This window comes from Lynx rufus, unplaced genomic scaffold (assembly GCF_022079265.1).
Source record: "Lynx rufus isolate CCGP_SWC_20201006 ecotype Redwood Valley unplaced genomic scaffold, mLynRuf1.p SCAF_6, whole genome shotgun sequence".
In the NCBI taxonomy this organism is placed as follows: Eukaryota; Metazoa; Chordata; class Mammalia; order Carnivora; family Felidae; genus Lynx; species Lynx rufus.
In genome coordinates this window covers 115972092-115998677 of record NW_025814878.1, presented here as the reverse complement: position 1 = coordinate 115998677, position 26586 = coordinate 115972092, and the positions used below count along the sequence as shown (strand labels likewise).

Below are 26586 nucleotides of genomic sequence, written 5' to 3'. Positions count from 1 at the left end.
CCTACCTTTGATCCCTCCCCACTGACCTGGGCCCCACAGTAGGGCACCCAGTCCTTATAGGAATATACACTGAATCATGGCCTCACTTCACCCTAAATCCAATAAAGGGATGGAGCATTTATAGACACCACAGACACATGTGTTTTTTAGTTTTGTTAAAAAAAATTCAGACAATTCAGGAAATAGGAGTTTAGGAGTGGTGGTGATGCAAAAGGGGGAAGTCATGGGGTGGGGGGTGGGGGTTGCCAGTAAGGTGGCAGTAGTGTCTCCTTCACCCCCATATGCCTGCTGTCATCTCCTGAAGAGGGACAGACGGTCACATTCCAAAACTATGGGTGAGTCCTCTACCGCGTCTGTTCAACTGAAGAGAAAACATGGCACAATTAGAATAAGACATGGAAATGGCGAGGCTGGCAGAAACACCCCCCATTACATGCAGATGTCTGTGCAGTTTGTGGGTGCAGAGGACACACTGGGAGTGGGGACAGAAATAATCTGTCATGAGAAAAAGACCCCACACAGAGGACAACTACACATCCCAACAAGGGCATCAAGATCAGGGGACATGAACTTGTCGAGTGCCTGTTATGCACCAGAGACCTTATTTACATAAATGGGATTTAACACAAACACACTAAGAACAAGGAGACTGAAGAGCCAGTTTCATGAGATCAATACTCACTGTAGGAGGAAATGTCTATCTCATCAGGCAGCTCACTAATATTGACTTCAAAGCGATCCTGCACGTCATTGAGGATCTTGGCATCGTTTTCATCTGACACAAACGTGATGGCCAAGCCCTTGGTGCCAAACCGGCCTGCTCGGGCCACCTGGAAGGAGACAGAGGGTGGCACTGGGAAGACCCAAAAGTAGGAAGACACCCAAAAGGAGGGATGAGAACATACAGTATAAAGACATAGGAAATCGGGAGGTGGGAGGGGACACTGGGATGTCCGTGTGGGCGTGCAGCTTACCCGATGCAGGTAGGTGTCAGAATCCTCAGGCATGTCATAGTTGAAGGCAATGTTCACCCGTTCAATGTCCATGCCTCGGCCAAATAGGTTGGTGGCCACAAGAATTCGTCGTTGAAAATCTTTAAACTGCTGATACCGAGAAAGCCTTTGTGAGAAAGGAAATTAGAAAAATGTTGAGTCCTTTCTCTCAATGGTCTCTTTTCCTTCCCAAGGACACAAAACATCTTTGCATCTCTGACTCACCTCTCCTCCTGGGGCATCCCTCGGTGGATAGCAATGGCTGGGAAGTTCTGCTCCACTAGAAGCTGGGCCAGGGCAATGCAACGCTGCACAGACTTCACAAAGATCACCACCTGTGTGTGGAGAGTAGGGGGATGTGGGCCCATGTGGAATGTTAGAGAGATTACGTACGTGCAAGGAATGTTTTCAGTAACTATGCTTTTCTAAAGGAATTCCTCCTAGTCCCTCCCATATATTCCTCTTCTGATCTAAATACAATTTAGCCTTTCTCACTCAGCTCTTGACATCTCCTAAGCAGACATGCTGCAGAGAAGGTACAGAAAATAACCAAAACTACCAGGTGTGTTGAGAGACAAGAATGAGGCAACCTCATGAGAAAGTGGTAAAAATTAAAACTAAAGTCTGGAAAGACCAGGACCAATATTTCCTGCTCATCAAGAACATCCAACATAAGAATTCTACCTTAATTTTAGAAAGTTTTTGGTGCAGATAAACTACACAACAGGTAAAGTGATGAAACGCTTCTTCTCGGTAAATAACACAAGAAACAAATTTAAGAACCCAACAAACCTAAGATATTTTGGAACTTTTACAAGATTAAACCCCCTCAAGGATTTTCTTCATTGAGATTTTTATTTACTGAATACCCGGCTGTGACAGCCATGGAACAGGAAAGCAGCTGCTCACACCTTGTTCATGCTCAGCCCCAGAAGACCTCTGAATTCTCACTTAAGAGAATTTCATTTAAAGACAATTTCTCCACCATTCTCTCTCACATCGCATGGGTCATATCCTCAATTAAAGGGTACTTAACCAGGTTTCTGCTACAGTTGGAGACGTGCTCATCCCTCTACTGGACCTTAAACAACTGACCTGATTGAACTCAAGGACATCGAGAAGGTCAAAGAGCTTCCGGTTCTTCTCGTTGTCCTTCAGTTTCACGTAGTACTGCTGCAACCCATGCAGCGTCAGCTTCGTCTCATCATCCACGAAGATCTCCATTGGCTGGGGGGGAGGGGGGAGGAAGGGGTGGGGAACGGGAGGAGGGCAGAGTGGGGGGGTTAAACCTGGGGGGGTGGAGGAACTTGATCTCCAATACACCCCATGGGGGGGATGGGGAGAAGAGAGAAGATTGAAAACCCCACCACATCCCCAAAAATACCCCCATTTTAATGTGGTCTCTTCCACATTAGATCTAATTTCCTTCCTATCAAGTCTTAAGACTGCCCAGCTACAAACTGTCATGGGAAGGGAAATTTGCAGGGAGGTAAAGGAGCAGTGAGACCACCCAATGGCAAGATGCCATTACCTCAGAGGGAGGTGGTACAGGAAAGAAAATAGGAGATGATCCCCAAAGGGCCAATATGATCCAAACACCCGGGAATTGGTGGGACACAGTGACTCAAGGTCAGAATAACTCCACCAAAGCTGGTTATAATACAAGGGAGAGAACAGAAATTGCTCCGAGTATCCTCCCAAGAGAATCATATCCACATTAGGAGGGTGGATATCTGTTAAGATCAGAATACTACAATGGACAGTCAAAATGCCATAAAAAGAGAAGCAAACGTTATTCAAGGCGAGTAACAACTTGCCCTCAGACCACAAGGGAACAAAGGGAACAGAACATTGGTCTCTGAACTAAGAGCCAAACCAACTATAGTGTTACATGGAAGGTACCAACAGATGGTGCTAAGAAACAAATTCAGAGCAGTAGATATACACTCATCTTAAAAAAAAAAATACACACACACACACACACACGCACAAAACCCTTGAAGGGGAGGAAGGTAGCATAAAAAAATAAAAACACAAATTGACACAAGACTCCACTCTAGAGCCCAACTTTCCTAGCACTCTTCACTAACCTGGGGACATAATTAACATGAACACCCAGGGTCCAAGATTTTAGGAAAGGATGTGTGCCACGGGAGAAAATCAAAAGCCCAATCCCAGAAAGCTAGCAGGATAGCAAAGGCAGGCTTTCCAAAAAGAAGTTCCATGACCTCCTTCAAATCTAATTCTAGCCCCACGTATAGCTAAAAATAGCAAACATCCCATGGGGCGGAGCAGTACAGGATGGGAAAAGAACACACTGCACTACTTATACGACAGGCCCCGTCTAGCCCCAAACCCTAACACCCACCTGGTTACTTCCAAGTGGAGCTCCTCACTTTACCTTTCCCACATCCCTCTCCTTTGAGTATTAAAAAAAAAAAAATGTCTTAAAAAAGAAAAAAAAAAAATCTACCCCCCCTTTCAGGACACCCCTCCCCCCAACACATATGGGGGGAAACGGGGAGCACGGCACGCCTTGGTTTCAGGAAAAAAACCGGGAACGGAAAAAGAGGCTGGTTTGGTCCTCGGCTTCCTGGTCAGGTTTCCCCGCGGCCTCCGCTGCCGCCATCCACCGCTGGTGCCGTCTGCATTTCCCCCGCCGCTCCACGGTGCTTCTCCGCTGCCGGCTCACATCAACCGAGCTTCCGGATGGGTGCGAGGAGGTATGGATGGTAAGGAGTAAGGGATCGGGGACTGAGGTGCCAGAGGCCCCCACCCCTGGAGGCGGGGAGGGAGCGGATTCATTTGTGCTGTTTGCTCTTCTTTTGGACATGCCCTGCCATCTGTCTGTCCCTCTCTTGCTCTCCTGCCACCGGGAGGTTATGAGTTTTGAGGAGCAGAAGGCTCCAACTGTGTGCTCGATGCCACCTTGAGGGTGCGTGGCTGTAAAGGGGTGTATAGGAGACGATGGGTGGGTGGTAGGGCAGAAAATCCTGCCCTCCCCCAAAAAGGAAGAAGAGGTTCAAAAATGCTGTGATGAAAAAAAAAGGTCGAACACTACCCGCTCTCAAGTTAACCCGACCAAGTCTTCCGGAGTTTCCCTGGCGCCCGCGCAGACCCTAACGCTAGCTGTCTCTGCCTCTATGTGTCTCTTCAAGGAGTCATCACTCCCAGATGGGCACGTGCCCCCTTCTTGGCACTTGAAGGACAAGGGAGTCTGGAGGAAGAGGGCGCGGAAGGGGAGGAGGCAGTGGGCGGGGAGTGGAGGGAGAGAAGGTAGAAGGGTATTTACGTCTTGCATGAACTTGCGGCAGACTGGACGGATCTCTTTGCTCAAGGTAGCACTGAACATCATGACCTGCTTCTCATGGGGGGTCATGCGAAAAATTTCCTGGACATCCCGACGCATGTCTACAAGAAAAAGGAAGAAGACTGTAAGACAAGTAGCATACATCATAGACAAAGACCAGAGACAGCCCAATGAGGTGATGGCTGCTGGAAATGGGTAAGGAACAGTCATTTCACAGTAAGATTTGTCTCAGGTCTTCATTTATTCCGACCACCGTAAAATCACATCCATTGTAATAACACAATAGAAACAGCACACAGTGGAATCTGAAATAAAGACTTGGGATCGGATTCCAGCTGTTTTAACCAGACAAGAAATGAGACGAAAAAACCCCAAAGCTCACAATTATGATATGGAGATAAGACCCACTGCAGAGGCTCTTGAGTATAAGCATAAACATAAACTTACAAGCATAAGACCCTTGAGAAATTCTTTACAAGGCCCTTGTCCAATACTTTCTCCCCACACCCCTGCTGTCTGCAAATATTGCGCACCAAATTACATTCCAGTCGTCAGAGTCCATTTCGTGGCTCCTCTGGATCATGCTTTCCTATCCAGCCAGGCAAACAAGACATCTCTACCTGGAGCCCATCTTAGAGCTCACGTTAAAATAGTCAAAGATCAGGGGCACCTGGGTGGCTCAGGTCATGATCTCAGTTTGCGGGTTCGAGCCCCGCATCGGGCTCTGTGCTGACAGCTCAGAGCCTGGAGCCTGCTTCAGCTACTGTCTCTCTCTCTTTGCCCCTCCACAACTCCTGCTCTGTCTCTCTCTCAAAATTAAACATTAAAAAAAAATTTTTTTAGGAGTCAATCATTTGGAATGACTTGTCCCTGGGGCCACGTCCATCCCAACGCTCTCATTTATTAAATGTGAGTTCTCACAATTTTCCTTTCTTAACCGCACGTGACACACTGAAATACAGAAAAACCCCATAAACTCTCCACGTTAATCCTAGAACTTAGGTCTAAAGATTTACTCAGCTATAAACTGATAGATGCTGTGCAGAGAATGCCAGAGAGTAAATGGCTTCTTCCTTCAGTTTATTATCCCACCCCTGACACCCAGTATAAGAATCTGTAAAGGAGAGAATAGTGGTGTGAGCAATGTCTAAGATCAGCAAAGTCACTCCTCTCAAAGAAACAAAACCTCTATCACAGGACAAAACACACTTCTCCTTGCTCACCCAAGTTCCTTAAAAGGCCTCACAAAAATCGACAGGGGAGCCAGAGCCATCAGTCATGGGTGATAGATGAAGAGTCGTCCCAGCACTAAAGTGCTCCTGAATCAAAAAAACATCATTTGGCTCTAAAGGGCAACTCCCTGATCACCAGCCCCCTTGCCAGCACTGCCACTCACCGAGCTGTTCAAGCATCTTATCACATTCATCCAAGATAAAGTGTTTAATGTGTTTGAGATTGAGGCTCTTATTTCGAGCCAGGGCTAGGATGCGGCCAGGGGTCCCCACGACGATATGCGGGCAGTTCTTCTTCAGCACCTCTTCATCCTTCTTGATAGACAGACCACCAAAAAACACCGCGACCTGTATTAACCCAGAAAAAAACAGTGTCTCACAAGGGAGGAAACAGTCCAATCTCCCGGCACTTCCCATCCTTTCAGTTTAATCTAAGTGAACTTTGAGTATTTCAAAGGTAAAACAAACATCAAAGACCACCTGACCTAAAATTCTTATTACATTCCCCAAACGCTGAAGCTAAGAAACATAAGTAACTTGCCCAGAGTTATGTGGCTAATCAAGGAAGTCAGGACTAGCACTTTCTTCTTAATCTAATAATATTCCTTCCCATGATGCTATGGCCACACTTCATTGTAAGAAAGGACAGCAAGAAATCACCAGAGTGCAAAGCACCACAAAAAACTCATGAACATCAAGTTTTCCTAAGCGAACTCAGATTTTTAAATGCCCCTTCACAAACCCTGTGAAATTACGGTTTCAAGCTGACCACATTACTCCATGTATAAACATTAAGAAAAGATCTGCTGAGGATCTAGTCTTTACTATAGGATCACATGACACCAGAAACTGCTTTCTAGTTTCAAGGAGAGAAGATCAAGTACAGGATCAGACTGTCACAATGAAACTAAAATCACTCATTACGGAACAACCAAGTTTGCAACAAGACAGGAGGTACACAAAATATCAACTATGAAGAATTCTTGCCAAAAATGTTTAACTTCAGTCAGTTGAGCTTTCAAATTCGTATTTCAGTTAAAGAAAACACTAAGGGGAAAAAACAAGTTAAAGAACCACGTAAGGGAGTAACCAGACAAATCCAGAGACAGGATATTCTATAGAACTAACCCAACCTTTTGAACGAATCACTTTAGCACAATTTTAAACAAAAGTAAGAATTATGTCATGACAATTTGCAGTTGATCTTAACACCAAGAATATTCTCTTTTGGGGCGCCTGGTTGGCGGAGTCAGAAGAACATGCAACTCAATTTTGGAGTCATGAGTTTCGGCCCCACGTTGGGTTAGAGATTACTGAAATAAACTTAAAAAAAAAAAAAAAAAAGGTTCTCTTTTGAGCCACATGAGCTGATGAGCTGGACCTATAGAGGAGGAAGTACAATTCTAGCTCACTAATAAGCCCAACAATGCATGTTTCCAGTCATAACAATGGAAACCGTTTTTCCGGTTTTCAACTTTTTAGAATCAACCAGCAGCAAGACCACTCCAGTTAAAGGACAGAAAGTGAATGTCAATGACGCTGACAATTTAAAAAGAGAGATATTACTTCACACACATATATAACATTTAGATTACTTTTAAAGGATTAAAATTTTCAAATAACAAAACAACACGAACAAACATCTCTCATGAAAAGAAATCATAAACACCTGAAGTTTGATAAACTGAGAGAACAGTACCAATACCTGGTGTCACAGAACCATTAGGGAAAAAAGCAAAAAAATAAAAAAATTTAAAAAAATAAAGGTTAACTAGTGATTACCTTCCGTAAAGTGCAATTAGAGACAGGAGAATACAAATCTTTTTGTTATGAAACCTTTTAGTTTACTCAAAACATGTTACCACGAGATACTGATCATTATTACTTTGGTTTTTAAGAAATTATTTTTAGTTTAGCACTAGGACTCAACATTCCTAGTTACTTTAAAACATAAAATAATGAGTAACAGGAGAAAATCACAACAATCCAAACAGAAGTACTATTCTTTACCACATCCTAGCCAGAGGAGTAGAAAGTGATACACATCAGTGCTTCTCAAACTCCAATTACCTGGAGATCTTATTTGAATACATATTCATACTCAGTAGGTCTGGGGTGGTACCCATATAATCTGCATTTCCATCAAGCTTCCAAACGATGCTGAAACTTTGGGTTTGGAAACCACACTATAAAAACCAAGGTTATATACAGAAAACAACCCAAGCCTACTCTGTTGTGGCCACCAAACATCTTTCAATTTTCTGCCACTTTCAGGAATCCTCTAAATTCACACACCACACTAGAGATGTTTTGGAGCTTCCAGCTTCTCTTGCCACACACCCCAAAATTCTCACACTCAACCAAAACACAGTGAAATCATTCAAAGTCAGTGTAAAGAAATAATAAACAAAAGCGAGGTCTCATGGTGAGCACACTTCATAGCCTAACTATGCAGTCTCCTGCTGCACAGCTATATCCAATCTGTTAAAAACTAAAGCAAACTAAAGATTCTCCAAAATGAGAGTAAAGCAAACATCTCAGAAATTATAATGTGTACTCAAATGAACCGTAAACTGTAAATCCCTTGCATACCAAAGTTTGCAGAAACTTACCACCTAGAACGTGGAAATGACATTCATATAAAGATAATTTAACATCTATGGACATGAAGACGGCTGACCTACAAGTCTTCAATGCCTACAACTCCCCCCACCCTCATCCTCCCAGATGTCTTTACCCTGGCTTACCTTGACATTGGGCATGTATTTAGAAAAGCGCTCATACTCCTTGCTGATCTGAAAAGCCAACTCCCGAGTATGACACATCACCAGCACAGACACCTTGGGGTGGGGAGAGCAGACAGAGACAAACAGTATATCCCTTTACTATCTCCTCGGGGAAGTGATGGTCACAAAAATACATTTGACAGATTATAAATGACCTCAATTCTGAGATCTAAGTCATTAACCACATAATTTCTATGCAATATCCCACATGGCCATCAGAAAAAGGTAACCGAGGTCATCTTTGCAACAAACACCCGTGGCTCTGATTGCAGCTTGTGGCTGAGGCAAAACACCCTTCTCAAAAATTCCTAACCAAAATGTCTTCCACAGCACTTTCCCCAAACGTACCTGTCCAGTAACCGGCTCCAGCTGTTGCAGTGTGGCCAGCACAAACACTGCTGTCTTTCCCATGCCTGACTTGGCCTGGCATAGAACATCCATTCCCAAAATGGCCTGAGGGATGCACTCATGCTGGACTAGAAGGAGGGATGGGGGGAGAGATAAATTACACTTCAGTCTTCAGTAACTCCACAACCTTTTTCACCATTCCAAACCCATTTCTCACCACTCAATTCTTAAATGGTTCTCATCAACTTCCAGGCCCTTTCTACCTCTCTGCTCCCTCCATCAAATTCATCCCAAAAGCAGACCTTCCTAGTTCCTCCTGGCTTTGGCCTCCTCCAACTCCAGTGCCTGGCCTCTTCCACCCACCAAGACTTCACCTTTGGTGCTCCTGGCTCTGTCCCTATTTCCCTTAATCTGTAACAATCCATGACATCTGAGTGCCTGCCCCAGGCCTACTTAGCTTGCCATCTTTAGGCCATGTAACCCTGGACACAAATGAAGGGTGTGGTAGCTGACCCAAAAGCAACTCATTTTAGATCAGCCACAAAGGTTTCCAGAGACCATAGTTGGCCTGGCCCAATACAGACTAAAGGTCCAACCAGCTCCTCTCTGGAAATTCAAAATTAGAAGCCTAGGTAACAAAATTAAAAACAAGTAGACAAACGGACGCCTGTGTGGCTCAGTCGTTAAGCATCCGACTCGGTTTTGGCTCAGGTTGTGATCTCACGGTTCATGGGATCTCATGGGATCAAGCCCCACATTGGGCTCTGCACTGACAACTTGGAGAAATTCTCTCCCCCTCGCTCTTTGTCCCTCCCCCACTCATTCTCTCTCAAAATAAATAAACTTAAAAGAAAAAAGTAGGCAAAGAGAAAAGCCAGTCACAACAACTAACAGCAGCTGCTTTTAGGTCACTAGCTTTTTCATGTTACCATGAATGAAAAACCAATCTATACAAATCTTTCCTACTGCTAAAATAGTTCTTGATACTTTATTTTCTGATATACCCTAAATAAATATGTATTATCTGAGGAACTGTTTTACACACCTGTTTCTTGTTCCCTTAAAGAACCTAATGAATACTCTAGGCCCAATAGAAAATTTACCTTCTGACGGATGCTCAAAGCCACAGTCAACAATGGCCCGGAGCAACTCTGGCTTCAGTAGGAAGTCACGAAAGCCAGAGCTGTGGATGGAGACATAGGAGCCCTTGACATCCTTCTTGGCAGGGGCCTCAGCCCCGTCTCCCCCTGCTGCTGTCTCCACCTCATCTTCTTCATAGTCCAAGAGCTCATTGTCCACATCATTCTCTGCCATTCCTGGGCCGGCAGGGGGAGAAGGGGAGGAGTCTCCGGAAGGGTTCACGCAAAGTGAAAACAAGGGAGGAGAGTGGGGGCTTGAGCAACAGTTTAAAAAAAACAAACAAAAAACCTAGTTTCTGATAGAAGAGCTAGGAAAAAAACAAACAAGAAAAACAAAAGACTTATTAGTCGTGAGCAGAGCCTTCACCACCTCTTTTCCATCCCCACACTTTTCCCACTTTCCCTGTACTGACACCTTTATCTGGAAAGAAAAATAACAAGAACACAAAGCATAAAAGCAAACATAATACAGTGGTCCCAGGTGAGGCGGTTAAGACACAAGTTCCCAAAGAGATTAGGATCAGAGTAGCATAAACCAGAAAGCAGGATGGGGAGAACCAGCATATGAACTCCTGATCTGTTAAGTAACAACAGTGAAGAAAATAGATAATGAAAAGCAAAATGAATCAAGAGAGTGGAGAATGGAGACGACAAGATAAAGACAAGTCCTGAAAAACTGTCAAAGCAAGACTTTTTGCTTTCCCTACATCTCAAAGTGTTGACCCCTAACAAGGCAGCCATCAGTCAAGGGTGATAGATTAAGGTCATCATTGCGCAAAGTGCTCACTTCCCAAAATATAAACATCATTTGGCTGCCATCCGCGTCCCACTCCTCAGTAACCTCCTTCTGGTGCTTAAGAAATCCCTGTGTAATTAATGTGGGGGGGGGGGGGAATAGAAGAGTAGAGTAAGAGCAATGACTAGGTCGGAGATGAATACTATCTTCCCTCCGCTACAATTAATAGGAAAAAAGGTACTCGAGATAAACTCTCACTCCAGCTCTACTACAAACTCTAGTAAGGGATCTCATCACCCTTCGTTACTCTTCAGGTGAGACTCCTTTCCTATAAACACACAATGACATCACGCATAAACATTTGGAAAATGTTCCAAGTAAAGGCTGGTAAATCGAGGTAAGAAAAGTCCAACCAGGCCCGTAAGGCGGCTCCTCCTTCTATTCCCACCTTGGGCCATTAAGAGAACCCAGAGATGAGAAGGAAGGTGAAAAGAGCCCCACCCTCCGCAAATGCCCAGAAACAAAGAGCACCTACCGCCGCCTCTCACCATCGCTGGGGCATCCGATAAACGAGGAGCCCAACGAAGGAGCAGGGAGCAAAAGGAACACAATGGCGCTAGGGCCACCATCTTGGATTGGGCCCCCTACCTTCCCTGCCCCCCCCCGGAACTCTTAAGAGCTCTCAAAAGGGATGCAAGCAATGGAAATAACGACCCATCTAGGCCCCAGGGACCAGACCATAGTCTGTGGAAGGGGTATCAGGAGTCCACGAGGCAGAATGGCCGCAGAGAAACGCAGATGGAAGCGGATGATAAAGAAGCCCAAAGCTTACCTGAGCAAGGCGAGCGCATATGGCGGCGGCAACAGCGACGAAGGAGGGAATCTGCCTTCACTTCCGGTTCTCGGCTTCCCTCTTACCAGGGCCTCCCGCCTTCTCGGCTGCCAGCGCGCAGGCGCAAGGGACCGGAAGGCGACTCTTTCACGATCCCATAGTTCTGCGCGCTCCGGGGTTGCCTTTAGAAAATGCCTGTGTGAAAAAAAATTTTAAAGCCACTTCTAACTCCTCCGCTACTGCAAGTAACAAAGGGCATAAAGGAAACTGGCATCCTCTCCTACTGTTATATATTTTCTCGTGCCCTATTCTACTCCATATACTTCACCTCTTCCTTTAGGTTCTTGTCGGGCAGGTCTTCTCTCCGGGCACCCCTCCGTAGGCTCACCGCTCGGTGGAAAAAGGGTGGCGGGGACTGAGAGTTCCCACGGGGTCCTTGGCCTGGTAGTCAAGGTGACCCGGGTGCGTCAGCGTTGGAGCTAGAGAACGTGGGACCTCAGTTGAGGGGAGGAATGAGTCTGAGCCGCGCGTAGGGGTCCTACCCTTTCCCCTTGCCCAAAATGTTGGCCGATGTAGTTGGTGCCCCAAGGGCCCTGAGGCTATGGGACAGGAAATTCGAGTCTGGAAGGTGTTCTAAATCCACTGAGTGGATTCTGCCTCAGGTTTTAAAGAAGTGGTGGGGCTTGAGGGTTAGGCAACATTATATAAATATTGTTAATTCGACCAGAATGTCTTTAGCCCCGCCTCCAGCAGCCCCATTGTTGAGCTTGAATTTTTTCCTTAATGAAGCATTTGATAACCCAGTCTTTGATATGCTACCAAAGTCAGATGTGATGTCAACAAAAATGACAGCAAACATTCGGCTCTTTACCTGTTACCAGTTAGCCACTTAACAGTAAGGAATAGGTACCATTATTGCCATTCTACGACAAACAAAGCAACAGATCCAAAATAAAGCTAGCTGTTTAAACATCGTTTAGTCTCTATTGTATCCTGCCTCCCTGCTTGAAGAGTCCGGTTAATAATTACCCTATGGATTACCTCATTGGTTCAAGTCTTTGGTGAAGTAGGCATTGTTCTGCGGCCAAGAGAAGGAACAGTGATCCAAGGATGATGTTTCCGACTTTAAGTATCAATTGATTCAACAGTATTTATCAGCTGCCTACCCTGTGCCAACCGCTAACCTAGGATCCGGGGACTCGGTGAACAGCCCTGTCATCAGAGTTCACATTCCAGGGAAGACAACATATAAACAAATGTCAAGTAGTAATAAGTGCCATGAAGAAAAATAATGCAAAATAAGGAGCAAAGAGTGCTTGTTAATACACCCCAGCTTTTCTCTATAGTTGCCATTGTAGTTCTCGGATTCCCAACGAGGAACCACATATCTTCCTCATTTAAGAGAAACAATAACATACTAGTTGCTTTTATTTTTTCCAACAAGCTTCAAAGGACAGCGCTTTGGGGTATTTGGGGAATATGTAAATAAGGAACAAGAGAGTGAATGAAAGTGAGAAATGATGAAGCAAAAAGGAAGCTGCTTCCACACACCAACTGATTTGCCATAGGTTTTATTTTTATTATTATTATTGACACTTTCTTATTGTTACAAAGGAAAGGATGTTAAGGATGTAGAAAGGGAGGCCATGCATACAAAGGAACACAGCATCACTTTACATCTCAGGAAGCAGTGAGCATCTGATGGGTCTTTGGGGAAATCAGAAAAGGAAAGGGAAAAATCCAATAAAAAGAAAGGCCAATTTAGAGACAAAAAGAGAGACTACGAAATGCAACATCTTCCTGGAACCACAGTAGAGAGGCTAAACGAGGTCTTCATTTCCTTTTCAGGGACCATAAAGTCTCTGGGAAAAGAGAGGTGGGAAGAACCAATTCTTCAGAAAAATTACTAGGTTCACAGAATGAGTGAGTGATTTAGACAGCCATTGACAAATGTGAGGAAACAGTTGTGTTTTGGTTTTGACGGTGGGCAACGGGTGGTAATAATATCACAGGGCGGACATTTATGGAATCACAGCAACTACATGCCAAAAACCATGCTAGGCTCTTTACAGAGTGATTCCTAATCATTGCAGCAGTCCCATAAGGTAGGTATTATTGTTATTTATCACCATCAGCATCATGCCAGTCTTGCAAAGGAGGACACTGGACTACAGATTAAGTAGCTGTCCTAGGTGCACAGCCAGAAAGTGGCAGGGTTGGGAAAGGAACCCAAGGCTCCCAGGCTCTGAAGTCAAAGTGTTTTTTCCACATCCCTACTTATCCATGCTACAAATTTCACAGAGGGTTTCGGTGAGAGTGACTTGGGAGTTTACAAGGTCCCAGTGAAGGTTAAAGAACAGTAAGGAGACTCAGATCTGAGCAGGGTACTTTTCACAGAGTTATTGGATCTTGCCCCTAGAATTTCTAGGGAATGGAAAGGAGAGAAAATAGGAAAGAAGCAGTGAAGATGGCAGGTGGTAATTTTGTTTGGGGGGTTTCTTTGAGGAAGGGAACTGGAAGGGAACAGTCAGGTCCTATGGTGAATTCTAGGCAGCAATCCGGTAGTTGGGGTGGACCTGGGGCCTGACGTCACAGACCATGCCAAGAAGTTGGGCCAGGACGCGTTCACGGTTTCTCTGCTGGGAGCTCTGCATGCCCTGTACCTGGCGTCTCGTAGCCTGCTCCACCTCAGCTGAGAGGTTCCCCTGGGAGCCCATGGCCTGGGGGATCGGGAAAGGGGCAGAAGACAGAAAGGCAAAAGCAGAAACAGAAAGAAGGGTACAGGTATGTGGAGGAAAAAGTCCTGGAGCAAGGCTAGGAAGAAAAGCCCTTGCCAAAACCACCCCCATCCCATGGCAATATCCAGACACCAAAGAAAGCAACACAATTCCCTTTCCTTTGAGATTTGACATGCAACTTCATCCTAAAACAACTGGAAAACCCCCACTACCTCACCACACGTGACCATAAAACTTTGCCTTCCACCCCAAATGACATCGTACTCCACACAGACGGTGGCAAGTCCCCTCCCCCCCCCCCACCCCACAAGCCATCCAAGTCTTTCAAAACTCTCAGATTCTCATACATCTCACATACCTTGAACAATAACGTGGTCCCTGCCAAGGGTCCCCTTCAGCCCTTTACCATCTTGTTTTCTTCTAGGGTCACCCCATACACACCTCATCAGATGCACCCACCAACTTGCACCCCAGGATCCCATTTCAACTCTCCCACAACGCACCGCCTGCTGCTTGCTCTGGAATTCCTGCTCTCGCTCTCGACGGTAATGCTCCACCTCCATCTGGGCCTCCTCCTTTGCCTGCTTCAGACGCCGGGCCTTCCCTGGAAGCAGAAGAAGGGATAGGGGGTGGGAGTAGACCCCCTCACAAAATGTGATAGTAGGGGTCATTCCTTTCCAGAAAGTTTTGCTGCCATCTCTCAGCCGACCAGGTGCTAGATTCTAACACCCACCCCGCTAATCACCCTCCTAATCAGCCTCCTAATCAGCCAGCCCAGCCCCAGCTTTCTCCCCCACCCCACCCCGGCCTTGGATTTTCCCAGGGACTCAAATGTTTGCTGTCCCCCCGCACCCCAATTTTCTTTCCAGACTCCTAAGGGAGAGAAAAGGGAACTCACTCTTTCTGGCATCTGCCACCTTCTCAGCCGCCCGCTTCTCAGCTTGCAGGAGCTGCTGGATACCCTGAGACTGACTGGCCATTTCTGTCGTTATGGCTGATGCTGTTTCGGATGCTACCAAGGTACCAGAAGGCTCCCCCAACCCCCAACACACATACACACCACCTACTCCTCTTCCACCAGCTTCTCGCTGCAATTCTCCACTGTCCCTGGGTCTTAGTGCTCCCCTTTTCCGCTAAGCCTGCTGCACCAGGTGTCTCCCCCAAACTGATCCTCCAACTGATGGCTGGTCTCTTCTCCCACCTCTCCCACGGGCAGTACCCAGAAGGACCACCTGGGAGCAGCAGAGACCAGGCCCAGAGCTGCTCGCTATCATCACCGCAGGTGCAGGGTTTTCCGGGTCGATGTCTAGCAACCGGGACAGGGGCAAAGAGGAATGAAAAGCAGGCATAGAGGGCTTGAAAATGGGGTGAGAGGGAAAGGAAGTCAACATGTGTCGTTAATTGGGAAAAGAGTATGCTGGGTTTCTGAATTCTTCCTACTTCTCTTCCTCTTTTTTTCCTACCTCCCCTTTCTATCTCTTTTTCTGTATCTTTCCCAAGTCCAAATTTCCTTTTGCCTTGTCCTACTCTTTTTAATTTTGTTTTAATGTTTATTTATTTTTGAGACAGAGACAGAGCATGAGTGGAGGAGGGGTAGAGAGAGCCAGAGACCCAGAATCCGAAGCAGGCTCCAGGCTCTTGAGCTGTTGGCACGGAGCCCGACGTGGGGCTCAAACTCACGAGCTGTGGGATCATGACCTGAGCCGAAGTCGGACGCTCAAGCGACCAAGCCACCCAGGCGCCCCACTTTTTTTTTTTTCAGTGTCTTTCACACATGTCTTTTTTGATTTGTCCCAGTTCTTGGCCTCACCGTGGTTTAGTTTTGGTTTTCCATTTTCACCATGATTTTTAATCCTCTTCATCTCCCCTGTTTTTTCTCTCTTATCTATCTCTGAACCATCTCTTCTCTCTTCCCTGTTGGGGGAGGGGAAGCTAAATCTCTAAATCACCGTTTTTACCCTCCCTTGCTCGGCTCCTTTTTCGCGTCTACCGTCCAGTCTTACGGTTTCAGACGGACCCTTTACCTTAAGTTCCCCTAGTTTCCCCCCGAGGCCAGACTGAGGGAACACACCCCCCCCCCCACCCCCGCCTTTCCCCTCGGAGAGAGACGACATCCGGTAACGTGCCTTCCAAGTGCGTTTCCGCCCTTTACCTGCGTCTCGGCGTGCGCCATTTCCGCCAGCCTACAGTGTCTCCGCCCTTCCCGCCTCCCTTCTTCCGAGCGTCTTAAACACAGGCCTCGGGCCTACAGCTCTGGGGGTACTTAGGGGGGCGGGGGGCAGGTCTGATGAGTAACCCCTCCCCCCAGGTCCCAGAGGGAGAAGCCTCCACATCTGTCTGCCGGGTAGATTATATTCAATTTCTAGATCATTATTTGAAATTATCTGTGACTTTTAAATTCAGATTTCTGTTGATTAAAATGTCCCCCATCATTCTTTATTTGCCTTTTTCAAAGCCCCGTATTAAAACTTACCTGGGCTAGTGAGCCTCAAAAGCAATTATTTATCCTTTTCTCAAATTTTACATTAAAAATGTCTGTGACCCAAGCCCACTTCAAAATTGTTTTCAAACCTATCATCTGGTTAAGGGATGAGCGTTAGGATAGGCCTCATCTGTTCCTGAAGATGTAAAAAGAAGGGGAACCGAAGGGAGGAACAAGATGGAATGTCAGGGATGGTGGGGGAGGGACCAGGCAAGGCTGGGGCCCTGACTGCTGCCTTTTTCTCCTTCTTCCTCAGCCCAAGACTTCCATGGCCTCCGCTTCCCGCCGCCAACGCCGAGAGCGTCGCTTCCGTCGTTACTTGTCTGCAGGACGGCTGGTCCGGGCCCAAGCCCTCCTCCAGAGACACCCGGGCCTTGATGTAGACGCTGGGCAACCCCCACCACTGCACCGGGCCTGTGCCCGGCACGATGCCCCTGCCCTGTGCCTGCTTCTTCGGCTTGGGGCTGACCCTGCCCACCAGGACCGCCACGGGGACACGGCGCTGCACGCTGCTGCCCGCCAGGGCCCTGATGGTGAGTTTCCCTGGTGGGGAACAAGGTCATGAGCGACTAACTAAACGGGAAGGAGATGAAGGCCAACAAATGAAAAATAAGCTAGCGATGCAGAGGAAAGTAGCTGTCCACGTTGGCATGTGGCAGTCATTTGTGCCTTTAGGTTACTGAGCTACCATTCATTCTCTGAAGATCCCAGCATTCTCGAAACAACAACTTCAATTTTCACATCTTTCTACATTAGTAGCTACTGTGTGTCTTGACTAGTTGTCAAGACACAGTACAAAAAGTAGGATAGAGGGTAGGTTCTGCAGTTAGATTGCCTAGGTTCAAATCCCAGCTCCACATTTAACAGCTGAGTATTCTTGGGCAACTTCCTAAACTTCCCTGAGGCTTAGTTTGCCCGCGTGCAAAGAGTTAAATAACTCTTGCTATATTCCAGTACTTCTCACAAAACCACTCATCTAGTCCTCCCAACAACCCTATGAAACTATAAGAATTAATATTATCCCCTATTTCTCAGATGAGAAAACAGCACAGAGAAGTAAAATAACTTGCCAAAGTCCCCCAGCGACAAAGTGGTAGAGCAGGGATTATAACCCAGGCAGCCTAGCTAGACCGTCTGTACTCTGTAACAACTGTGTTATCCTGTGTGATACATTACAGAATTATACAATGATAGTGCCCATGTTCAAAGCACCCATGCTGTCACGTATGTTTTGAGAATGAACTGACACCATATGCAATTAGAGCACCCGGCCTGTGATTAACATGCAGTAGATGCTGGACGTCGTTTCCGTTATCAGCAGATCCATACTCCCTTAGCCTCAGTTCTGCAACTCAAAACACTAAGAGCCAAACATTTTTCATCAGTCAGTCACCAGACTCGTTTGGAGAGAAAACCTAACCTGAACTAAAGGGAGACTATCTATCATTCATTTTTATCCTACTGATGGCGTTTCACTGCAGAAACATTTCACGTGTTTGGTTACCGGAGCTACCCAGGCCCTCCTCGGCTACCTAAGATACGATGTATGTACTTTCAGGTCAGCCTTACAAGTCCCAAAAACATCTGAGTTCTGAGAAACCTTTGACACTGAGCGTTTCAGGTGGGGACCTATTGACAGCGGAGGCAGCTCAGTAGAGATAATAGCCCTTAGGAAAATAAAACCCTCTAGAGATTTTCCTAGTGAGAACGTTGGAGGAAAATCTGGGTTGGAATGAACAACCTTAACTCAGTTTGATTGCTGTTACCATCCTCCAGCTCCCCAACAGAAACCTCTCACCCCAAAAACTTCTCCCCATATGGTAAATTTAAAAAAACCCTTTAATTCCCCTTAACATAATGAGATAGGCTGGCATATTCAGATTTTTTGTTAAAAACAAAAAGAGCAGGTGTGCAAAATGCAGGCATCTAATTTGACAGCTCACGTTATACATGGCAAGAGAGCAGAGGACCCTGTGGTAGATCCCAGACCTCCTCCAATTTCAGCCTCTACCCCTTACTGGCTGTGTAACAGGAACATGCAACTTAACTTCCGTGACCCTAATTTGCCTTTTTTATCATTATTGTTATTATTATTTATATTTTAACTTGCTTCTCTAAAATGAAAGCTGTGACAAGTAAATGAGGCAAGTACTTGGCAGATTTGGCGTTCACTAGATGAGAAGTATTGTCATTTTTATTCTCATATTTTCCAATTATGGCTTTTTGAGTAATAAAACTACCTCCTAGCGTGGCAGGATTTTCCTTCATCGTATTGACATCTAAGAAGCATATGAGATTGACACTATTATCTCATTACAGATGAGGAAAGCAGGGCCCAGAAAGTTCAGGAACTTTTTGAAATCTCATAACTGACAGGTTGTTGTCTTTCCTAAGGGGGACCTGGTCTCAGGTCATTCCCAAGCTGTGGTGTCCTCTCGGGCCTTACTTCCTCCTGTTCCCCTGACGGTCCAGCCACCAGGTGGCCTTCTGGCTCTTTGGTAAAATGGCCCGTCTCATTCAGCTTTGAGCTGCTCTAGAGACCATTCTGTATTAAAATGCAAATATTTCCTTTGACCAGATGAAATGACCCAGGATCCCCTGAAGAGGGGAGGTTTTCTCCCATTCCCACATTAGGTGAGAGATGAGGCAGTTCATGCTGGATTGTCTGGCTGCGCGGTCACAACCGATGAGAAGCCAGTGAATGGCTTTTGGTAACTTCTTTTTGGGACCCATCACCTCATGGGGAAGTGGTCTTAGCTGCCAAAGACCCCCATATAAACACACCTTAGTCAGACAATAACCATTCTCTGCGTACAACAAGAATTAGTGGACACTAAGAAACGGTCTTTGCGAAAACAATCAAGTCCAAAGCCAGCCTGTTTTCTTTGTGTGTGGTTTTTTTATGTAACATTTACTGTACTTCTGTGCCAGCACAGTACCTGACATCGCCCACCTATTACTCACTTTGACCTACACAGTAGGTGTAAGCGGTGGCCCGTTTTGCAGATAGCTGAGCCATCTGGTTTATGTTCCATTTGCCTTTCAGCCTTACCTACCATGGCACAACCACAAACCTGCAGCTCCAGCTACCCAGCTCTGTCTTCAGTGACCCCAGGCATGTTTTCACAAGACTGCCTTCCCATCCACCTGATTTCCACTTTGCTAAGTTATCCTCCCTTTCCAGCCCAACATAAGCCCCACCTCCTTTTTGGAGCCCTCTCAGACCACCCTGCCCACTTTTTGTTTTTGTAATTGTTTGTTTGTTTTTGAGACAAAGAGAGAATAAGTGGGGGAGACAAAGAGAACTAGAGGGGAAGAGAGAACAGCAAGCAGGCTCCACACTGTCAGCACAGAGCCCTATGTGGGGTCAAGCTCACGGATGGTGAGGTCATGACCTCAGCCAAAATCAAAAGTTGGCCACTTAACTAACTGAGCTACCCGGGTGTCCCCACCCTACCCACTTTTACCTTTTCTTCCTCTGTGCCTCTATCAACCATCACTCAGTATAAACTTACAATATTGGTGTGTTTTTTTTTAATGTTTTTATTTATCTTTGAGACAGAGAGAGACAGAGCATGAGCTGGGGAGGGTCAGAGAGAGAGGGAGACACAGAATCCGAAGCAGGCTGCCGGCTCTGAACTGTCAGCACAGAGCCCGATGCAGGGTTCGAACTCACAAACAGTGAAATCATGACCTGAGCCGAAGTTGGATGCTTAACCAACTGAGCCACCTAGGCTCCCCAAATACAAGTGTGTTGGACCAGTGAGTGTGAACGTGATGTTAAAATAGAAATCATGCCTCGTTATGGGGAAGGGAAGAACAGTGCTTCCACCACTAAGACACAGAGCGTGTTTTGGGGCGCCTGGGTGGCGCAGTCGGTTAAGCGTCCGACTTCAGCCAGGTCACGATCTCGCGGTCCGTGAGTTCGAGCCCCGCGTCAGGCTCTGGGCTAATGGCTCGGAGCCTGGAGCCTGTTTCCGATTCTGTGTCTCCCTCTCTCTCTGCCCCTCCCCCGTTCATGCTCTGTCTCTCTCTGTCCCAAAAAAAAATAAACGTTGAAAAAAAAAAATTAAAAAAAAAAAAAAGACACAGCGTGTTTTTACTTCAAAATTTTTTTTCATCTAGATTTTTCTCAATATTAAAGTACAACATATTAAAGAACCCTGGGAAGTCGATTTGTACTGCTAAATTGATGACGAAAGTGGCATTTCAAATCACTGGTGGGTGGTGAGCTATTTAAGAAACAATTTTGGAGTATTTGGTTCATCTAAGGAAAGGACTCCTACCTCACCCCTGACTCAAAAGTATATTACCGGAGGGCCGCCTCAGTGGCTCAGTCAGTTGAGCATCCGACTTCAAGTCATGTCATGATCTCATGGTTGGTGGGTTCAAGCCCCACATCAGGGTTTGCACTGGCAGCACAGAACATGCTTCAGATTCTGCCCCTTCTCTCTCTGCCCCTCCCCGACTTGTGCGTGCACACGCTCACACTCTCTCGTGCTTGCTCTCTCAAAAATAATCAATCAATCAATAACGGGGGCACCGAGTGGCTCAAGCAGTTGAGCATCCACCTCTTGATTTCGGCTCAGGTCGTGATCCCAGGGTTGTGGGATTGAAACCCATGTCAGGCTCCACGACCAGCATGAAGCCTGCTTAAAATTCTGTCCTCTCCCTGCCCCTTTCCCCGCTTGTCCACACACTCTCTTTCTCTCTCTAAAATTAAAATAAATAAATTACAGCAGCTTAAATATCTTAACATGACAGGAAGGGTATGTAGCAAATTCACAGGAGACATTTCCTTTGGCGGTGAGGGGCAGATGGGGAATAATATTCAGAAGGCAACATTAGAGAAAGCTTTAACTTTACCTATGATACTTTATTTCTTTAATACAAAATAATGTTGCAAAAATGACAGAACAGTAACATACCTTGTGGGAGGAGTGGGGGCGCTTATTGTACTATACTTTTTAAATTTGTTTGGATTTCTAAAAATAAAAATTAGTAGAAAAAAAACACTAGAGAATATTTTTATAATCTTAGAGTGAGGAAAGCCTATCTAAGGATGACGTAAAGCCAAAAGCAATGAGAGAAAATATTGATACATATTTAACTGCATAAAACCTTTCTAAGGATGGGAGAAAATATTTACAAATACTTGGCACAAGGTATAAACGTATACAAAGTGTACTGCAAAGTATAAAGAGCTCTCATGTCTACATGTATAATTTCCAGGGGAAAAGTAGATGAAGAACATGAACAAGTCATTCACAACAGAGATAAAGAGCCAGGGGCATCTGACGGGCTCACTTGGTAGAGATTGTGACTCCTGATCTCAGGGTCATGAGTTCAAGCCAATGTTGGGTGTAGAGATTACTGAAAAACAAAATCTTTTAAAAAAGAAGGACACAAGGAAAGAAAGAAAGAGAAAGGAAGAAAGAGTGGGCCAAAACACATTAAAAAAGGAAAAAAAAGCAATGAAATATTTTCCTCTATCAGATGAGCAAAATTAAAAGGGTGGGTTGGTGATACTCAACTTTAGTAAAGGACAACACAGGCACTCATATTCTGTATCAGGGTGTATGTTGGCACAAATTTGAGAGCAATTCAGTAAAATCGCACATGTTCTTTGACTCAGAAATTCCACTTCCGAGAATCTACCCCACTCCTTGTCCACAGAGATATATGTAGGAGGCTGAACATTTTTGGAAACAAAGTCTGTTGACTGGGGGTGGGAGATGTTTGTTTCATACGCATAGCGGAACACTACACAGTCATAAAAAAGAATGAGGTAGGCTGTGTATACTCTTGTGGAAAAATACAAATGAGACGTTAAGTGAAAAAAGCAAGTTGCCAAACAATAGAAATAGCATGGTCACATATCTCTGAAAAAAAAGACGCCCATATATGCATTTATACACACCAAGACAGGACTGGAAGGGACCACAGCAAACTGTTAACAGTGATTAAATTTATTCTTCATTCTTTAAAAAGAGAAAAATTTTTTCACATCAGTTGTATCCTGTTTACATTAAAATATTTACCCATAGTCCTACCACACAGAGACCAGAATTTTTACACATTTCCTTCTAGTTATTTTTTTTAACCATAAGATTTGGCCTCTTTTTTTCATATGGTTGTGACTGGATCCCATGTATGGTTTTATAGTCAGTTTTTTCCTCACACAGGCATCATTTTTAGTGGCTATTTAATATGCTGTACCATATTTTACTTGCCCTGTTTTTTAGTTGGAGGCCTTACTCCTTAAAATCTATGAATTTTAAAACCTCCTATGGGAGTCTGAGCACCCACCCACCCTCCTGCGGCTGTGAACCCTAATGGGGAATAAACAGTTGAAAGACAGGACCAGGTATTTGCTGGATGGGACAAGTTGGGAGGGCTTGTGACCAGTCACATCAGTAATAAGTACCCCCTTCCCTCATCCTGATATGGTTTGGGCTGGGCGGCGCTCAGAGATGCACCAAGAGGTGATGGGTGGGGGGTGATGGGCCTTGGCCAGCCCAGGTTGGCCCATTCTGTTTTCCTGCCTTCCTGGCAGTGACAGGACAATCCTTCCCTTGTCCCATCCTTTTGTCAGGTGGCCAGTACTTCCCAGCACCACAAAATAAGGATTTAAGGACTGCCGGCCCATTTCCTCCTGCCCTAGGGAGAGAAAGTAGGTCCATAGGAAGGGAGGGTACTTCACTCACCTTCCTCTGTCCCCGGAGTGAAGAGGTGCTTGGTGGCCATGGTGGGTGGGCTTGACCAGGGGTAGAGGGCTGGGTTGGTAGTGAAGTGAGCAGCATGGCCTTCTGCTGATGCTAGAGTGGATGCAGTGAGGGCTCAGGAAGAGGAGGGTTCAGGAATGTCAGTCCCTCTGCTGTTTACCCCCAGCCTCCTGTCAGCCAACCCCTGGGTGGGACCCTCTATGAAAGCCCTTTTCCCCTGCCCTAGGTCAGCAGTCATTTGGAACAACCTTGCTCTGTTCCTGGGAACATTTCCCTTTACTTCCCAATCCCCCTTCCAGTATGCCCCATATGAGGTTGGCTGAGAGAAATTCCCCTGAAAACACTTATTTTACTCAGTTCATTGAAAAGCATTGTAAGGGCCTCCTGAATGGCTCGGGTCAGTTCGACATCCTTCTCTCGGTTTGGGCTCGGGGCATGATCTCATGGTTTCATGAGATGGAGTCCCACATCAGGCTCTGCACTAACAGTGTGGCGCCTGCTTGGGATTCTCTCTCTCTCCCTCTCTCTCTACCCTTCCCCCAATCACGCTGTCTCTGTCTTTGTCAAAATGGGTAAATACTTTAAAAAAAAAAAAAAGCCATGTACAAAGGCACCTATTATTTATTTGTATATCTATAATGGTACAGAGTAAAACATTCAGGTATTTTACCAGTCTGAATTAGTTTTGGATGAGAAACACAGTAAGGGTTATAAAGTGACAGTATTTTCAAACTAAAAACGAAGTACATAGTTAGAGGTTTTTGACATTGCCCGAGGTGGCTGGACGCAGACTAGAAAATGTCATTTAACATAGCAGAACTCCCAGGACACTGAAACAGTTTGTGGGAACATAGGTCATAATATTGTAAACTACCACACTTATCACGCATGTGGTAAACTATCAGTAAATATTTGTTGGTGACCGTGATTTCCTAATGCCCAGGAGACTTCCATGTGGGCAACCCTTTCCGTTGCTCTAAGACCAAGGGAGGGAGTGACCAGCAGGATTCAAGATGGCAGCCTGCCAAGGAGTGGGAGTCCCAGCTAATTTCTGCTCACTGCTCTCCCACCAACAGCCTACACGGACTTCTTCCTGCCACTGCTGAGCCGCTGCCCCTCTGCTATGGGAATAAAGAATAAGGATGGGGAGACCCCTGGGCAAATTCTGGGCTGGGGACCTCCCTGGGATTCTGCTGAAGAAGAGGAAGAAGACGAGGCCTCTAAGGAGCGGGAATGGAGGCAGAAGCTGCAGGGAGAACTGGAGGATGAGTGGCAGGAGGTCATCGGGAGGTTTGAAGGTAAGGAATCCATTCCCATCCATAGCTGCCCTTCTTCCCCTTGACTGCTTTTCCTGTACCCACCGCATGGGTGCTCCCACTGGCTTCCTGTGCCCCCTTTCTCCGAACCTCCCTGCCGCTCTTGCCTGTCACCTTTTCACAGCATCTCCCCGACCACCCCCATCCTGCCCTCCCAAACAGATGATGCTTCCCATGAGACCCAGGAACCCGAGTCCTTCTCAGCCTGGTCAGATCGCCTGGCCCGGGAACATGCCCAGAAGCAGCAGCAGCACGAGGCAGAGGGAGCCCGCCGACCCCCACGGGCTGAGGGCTCCGGTCACAACTGGCGACAGCAGGAGGAGGAGCAGCGGCTCTTCCGAGAGCGAGCCCGGGCCAAGGAGGAAGAACTGCGTGAGAGCCGAGCCAAGAGGGCACAGGAGGCTCGTGGGGACCGAGGGCCAGAGCCGGCCAGGGCTGGGCCCAGGGCAGAGCACCCAAGAGGAGCAGGGAGGGGCAGCCTCTGGCGCTTTGGCGATGTGCCCTGGCCCTGCCCTGGGGGAGGGGACCCAGAGGCCATGGCTGCAGCCCTGGTGGCCAGGGGCCCCCCCTTGGAGGAGCAGGGGGCTCTGAGGAGGTACTTGAGGGTCCAGCAGGTCCGCTGGCACCCTGACCGCTTCCTGCAGCGATTCCGAAGCCAGATTGAGACCTGGGAGCTGGGCCGCGTGATGGGAGCTGTGACGGCCCTTTCTCAAGCCCTGAATCGCCACGCAGAGGCCCTCAAGTGACCCCAGGGAAAGAGTGAGAAACTGCAGGGAGTGCAGCCTCAGAGGCAGGGCAGTAGTAAGGGGCAGGTCAGGGCGGGGGTGACGAGGAAGAGGCTGATGCTGCCCCGCGCGAAGGATATGGGGTGGGAGTGAAACTTGTAACGAGTGGGGGTGGGGAGGATATGGGCCACCGCCACTGCTCCTTGACTCCTCCATTTCCTAATAAGACCTGGTTCCACATCTCACTCCCAGTGTCTCCTCTGCCTTTTTCCATTGCTGTGGTTTTCATCATACGTGACATCTCCTTTCCCACCCCGCCTGCCAAAACCCGCAGCTCCTACACACCTGCAACACGCACGCACACACTGAGCCGTGCTCTCAGCTGGAGGCAGGAAGGCCCTGCTTGCCCACCCCCATACCTAGGCAGCCCGGAGAAGACCCATGTTGCCCCCCAGTCTCACTCCCCTCCCTGCGCTGGGCTCCTCTACTCTGCAGGCAGTGACTGGAGAAATAGATGTGAACAGAGGCAAAAAAGGGAACAAAACCAGTTTCCCTCCTCTCCCCAGTTCCCCGGGGCAGAACCACATCCTCCTCCCCACTTAACACCCCCTTCCCCCGGCACAGGGCTTTCCCTTTGCTGAGTCACTGAACGTTCTGAGTTGGGGGCAGCTGGAGCTGGGGGCCATGAGGAGATTGTGGGAGGACGGGATAGAAGCAGAACGGACAGAGGAAGAGCCCTGTGGGGGAGTGGAATTTCGGTTGCTAAAATTAGGAGCTGGGGAGGGAGGTGGAAAGAGCCAAATTATGTAACCTGGGTTGTCTGCTCTTGGGCAACCAGGGATCCACACCCAAGGCTATCTCCCCTCTAGCTCCTCAGTCCATCTCTCTACCTCCAGGGCCCCAATCCTCCTCTCTACCCAGCTTCTGCCCCCACCCCAGACCCGGGCTTCATCTCTGGGCAGTCCAGGCTTGGCTTTCCGGATAGGTATCTTTTCCTGAAGTTGAGAAAAAGGTCCTGGGGGTTGGAGGGAGAGGAAGCTGTTGACAGTACCAAAGCCCAGTTCCATTCCCCAGGACACAACAGGGAACTCCGTGAAAGGAAGAGACGGTACAGGCATGCGCTGGCGTGTACAGTCTGCGCAGGTCTACCGCAGAGAATCTTATGGGTCAGAAACCTATTTTTCAGATCTGGAGGCCCCATGTACTCGGGAGAGTCCCAGGCGTG

The 26586-nt window shown here is 46.9% G+C and overlaps 3 protein-coding genes and 2 non-coding genes across 7 annotated transcripts; 1 reads left to right on the top strand and 4 right to left on the bottom strand.

The window, feature by feature from the left end:
• Positions 1 to 140: 140 nt before the first annotated feature.
• Positions 141 to 10115, bottom strand: DDX39B (DExD-box helicase 39B). 2 transcript variants are annotated; one of them, XM_047101785.1, is made up of 10 exons: positions 9772 to 10115; positions 8669 to 8796; positions 8282 to 8374; positions 5699 to 5882; positions 4285 to 4403; positions 2088 to 2219; positions 1218 to 1327; positions 975 to 1119; positions 683 to 830; positions 141 to 361 (listed from the first exon to the last, which is right to left on the bottom strand). In XM_047101785.1, the coding sequence occupies exons 1-10, from the start codon at positions 9980 to 9982 to the stop codon at positions 345 to 347; spliced, it is 1287 nt and encodes a 428-aa protein (XP_046957741.1). In that variant the 5' UTR covers positions 9983 to 10115; the 3' UTR covers positions 141 to 344. The 2 variants fall into 2 exon arrangements, 1 of the variants encoding a protein (XP_046957741.1); XR_006966137.1 differs by lacking the exon at positions 141 to 361 and having other exon boundaries at positions 706 to 830; positions 975 to 1100.
• LOC124529505 (small nucleolar RNA SNORD83) lies at positions 5570 to 5646 on the bottom strand. Its single transcript, XR_006966391.1, has one exon. It is a non-coding gene; the product is annotated as a small nucleolar RNA SNORD83 (small nucleolar RNA).
• Positions 10116 to 10542: 427 nt separating the features above from the next.
• Positions 10543 to 10620, bottom strand: LOC124529504 (small nucleolar RNA SNORD83). Its single transcript, XR_006966389.1, has one exon. It is a non-coding gene; the product is annotated as a small nucleolar RNA SNORD83 (small nucleolar RNA).
• Positions 10621 to 12938: 2318 nt separating this feature from the next.
• ATP6V1G2 (ATPase H+ transporting V1 subunit G2) lies at positions 12939 to 16142 on the bottom strand. Of its 2 annotated transcripts, XM_047102268.1 has the most exons (3): positions 15012 to 15624; positions 14617 to 14717; positions 12939 to 14095 (listed from the first exon to the last, which is right to left on the bottom strand). In XM_047102268.1, exons 1-3 carry the CDS (start codon positions 15091 to 15093, stop codon positions 13922 to 13924), a joined length of 357 nt encoding a protein of 118 aa, XP_046958224.1. In that variant the 5' UTR covers positions 15094 to 15624; the 3' UTR covers positions 12939 to 13921. The 2 variants fall into 2 exon arrangements, 1 of the variants encoding a protein (XP_046958224.1); XR_006966189.1 differs by lacking the exons at positions 12939 to 14095; positions 15012 to 15624 and adding an exon at positions 15924 to 16142 and having other exon boundaries at positions 14638 to 14717.
• Positions 16143 to 16300: 158 nt separating this feature from the next.
• On the top strand, positions 16301 to 26586 carry NFKBIL1 (NFKB inhibitor like 1). The gene is made up of 4 exons (XM_047102266.1): positions 16301 to 16457; positions 16852 to 17128; positions 24397 to 24618; positions 24799 to 26586. Exons 1-4 carry the CDS (start codon positions 16401 to 16403, stop codon positions 25380 to 25382), a joined length of 1140 nt encoding a protein of 379 aa, XP_046958222.1. The 5' UTR covers positions 16301 to 16400; the 3' UTR covers positions 25383 to 26586.

Excerpts from the sequence above, each read along its gene's own strand:
- ATP6V1G2 (XM_047102268.1), bottom strand. The coding sequence starts at position 15,093 with ATGGCCAGTCAGTCTCAGGGTATCCAGCAGCTCCTGCAAGCTGAGAAG. Across the intron at positions 14,718-15,011 it reads GGTGGCAGATGCCAGAAAGA|GGAAGGCCCGGCGTCTGAAG; the intron begins GTGAGTTCCCTT and ends TTCTGCTTCCAG. Across the intron at positions 14,096-14,616 it reads TCCAGAGCAAGCAGCAGGCG|GCCATGGGCTCCCAGGGGAA; the intron begins GTGCGTTGTGGG and ends CCGATCCCCCAG.
- NFKBIL1 (XM_047102266.1), top strand. The coding sequence starts at position 16,401 with ATGAGTAACCCCTCCCCCCAGGTCCCAGAGGGAGAAGCCTCCACATCT. Across the intron at positions 16,458-16,851 it reads CCTCCACATCTGTCTGCCGG|CCCAAGACTTCCATGGCCTC; the intron begins GTAGATTATATT and ends CTTCTTCCTCAG. Across the intron at positions 17,129-24,396 it reads TGCCCGCCAGGGCCCTGATG|CCTACACGGACTTCTTCCTG; the intron begins GTGAGTTTCCCT and ends TCCCACCAACAG.
- DDX39B (XM_047101785.1), bottom strand. The coding sequence starts at position 9,982 with ATGGCAGAGAATGATGTGGACAATGAGCTCTTGGACTATGAAGAAGAT. Across the intron at positions 8,375-8,668 it reads TGGAGCCGGTTACTGGACAG|GTGTCTGTGCTGGTGATGTG; the intron begins GTACGTTTGGGG and ends CCCCACCCCAAG. Across the intron at positions 2,220-4,284 it reads GCCGCAAGTTCATGCAAGAC|CCAATGGAGATCTTCGTGGA; the intron begins GTAAATACCCTT and ends CCTCCCCCCCAG.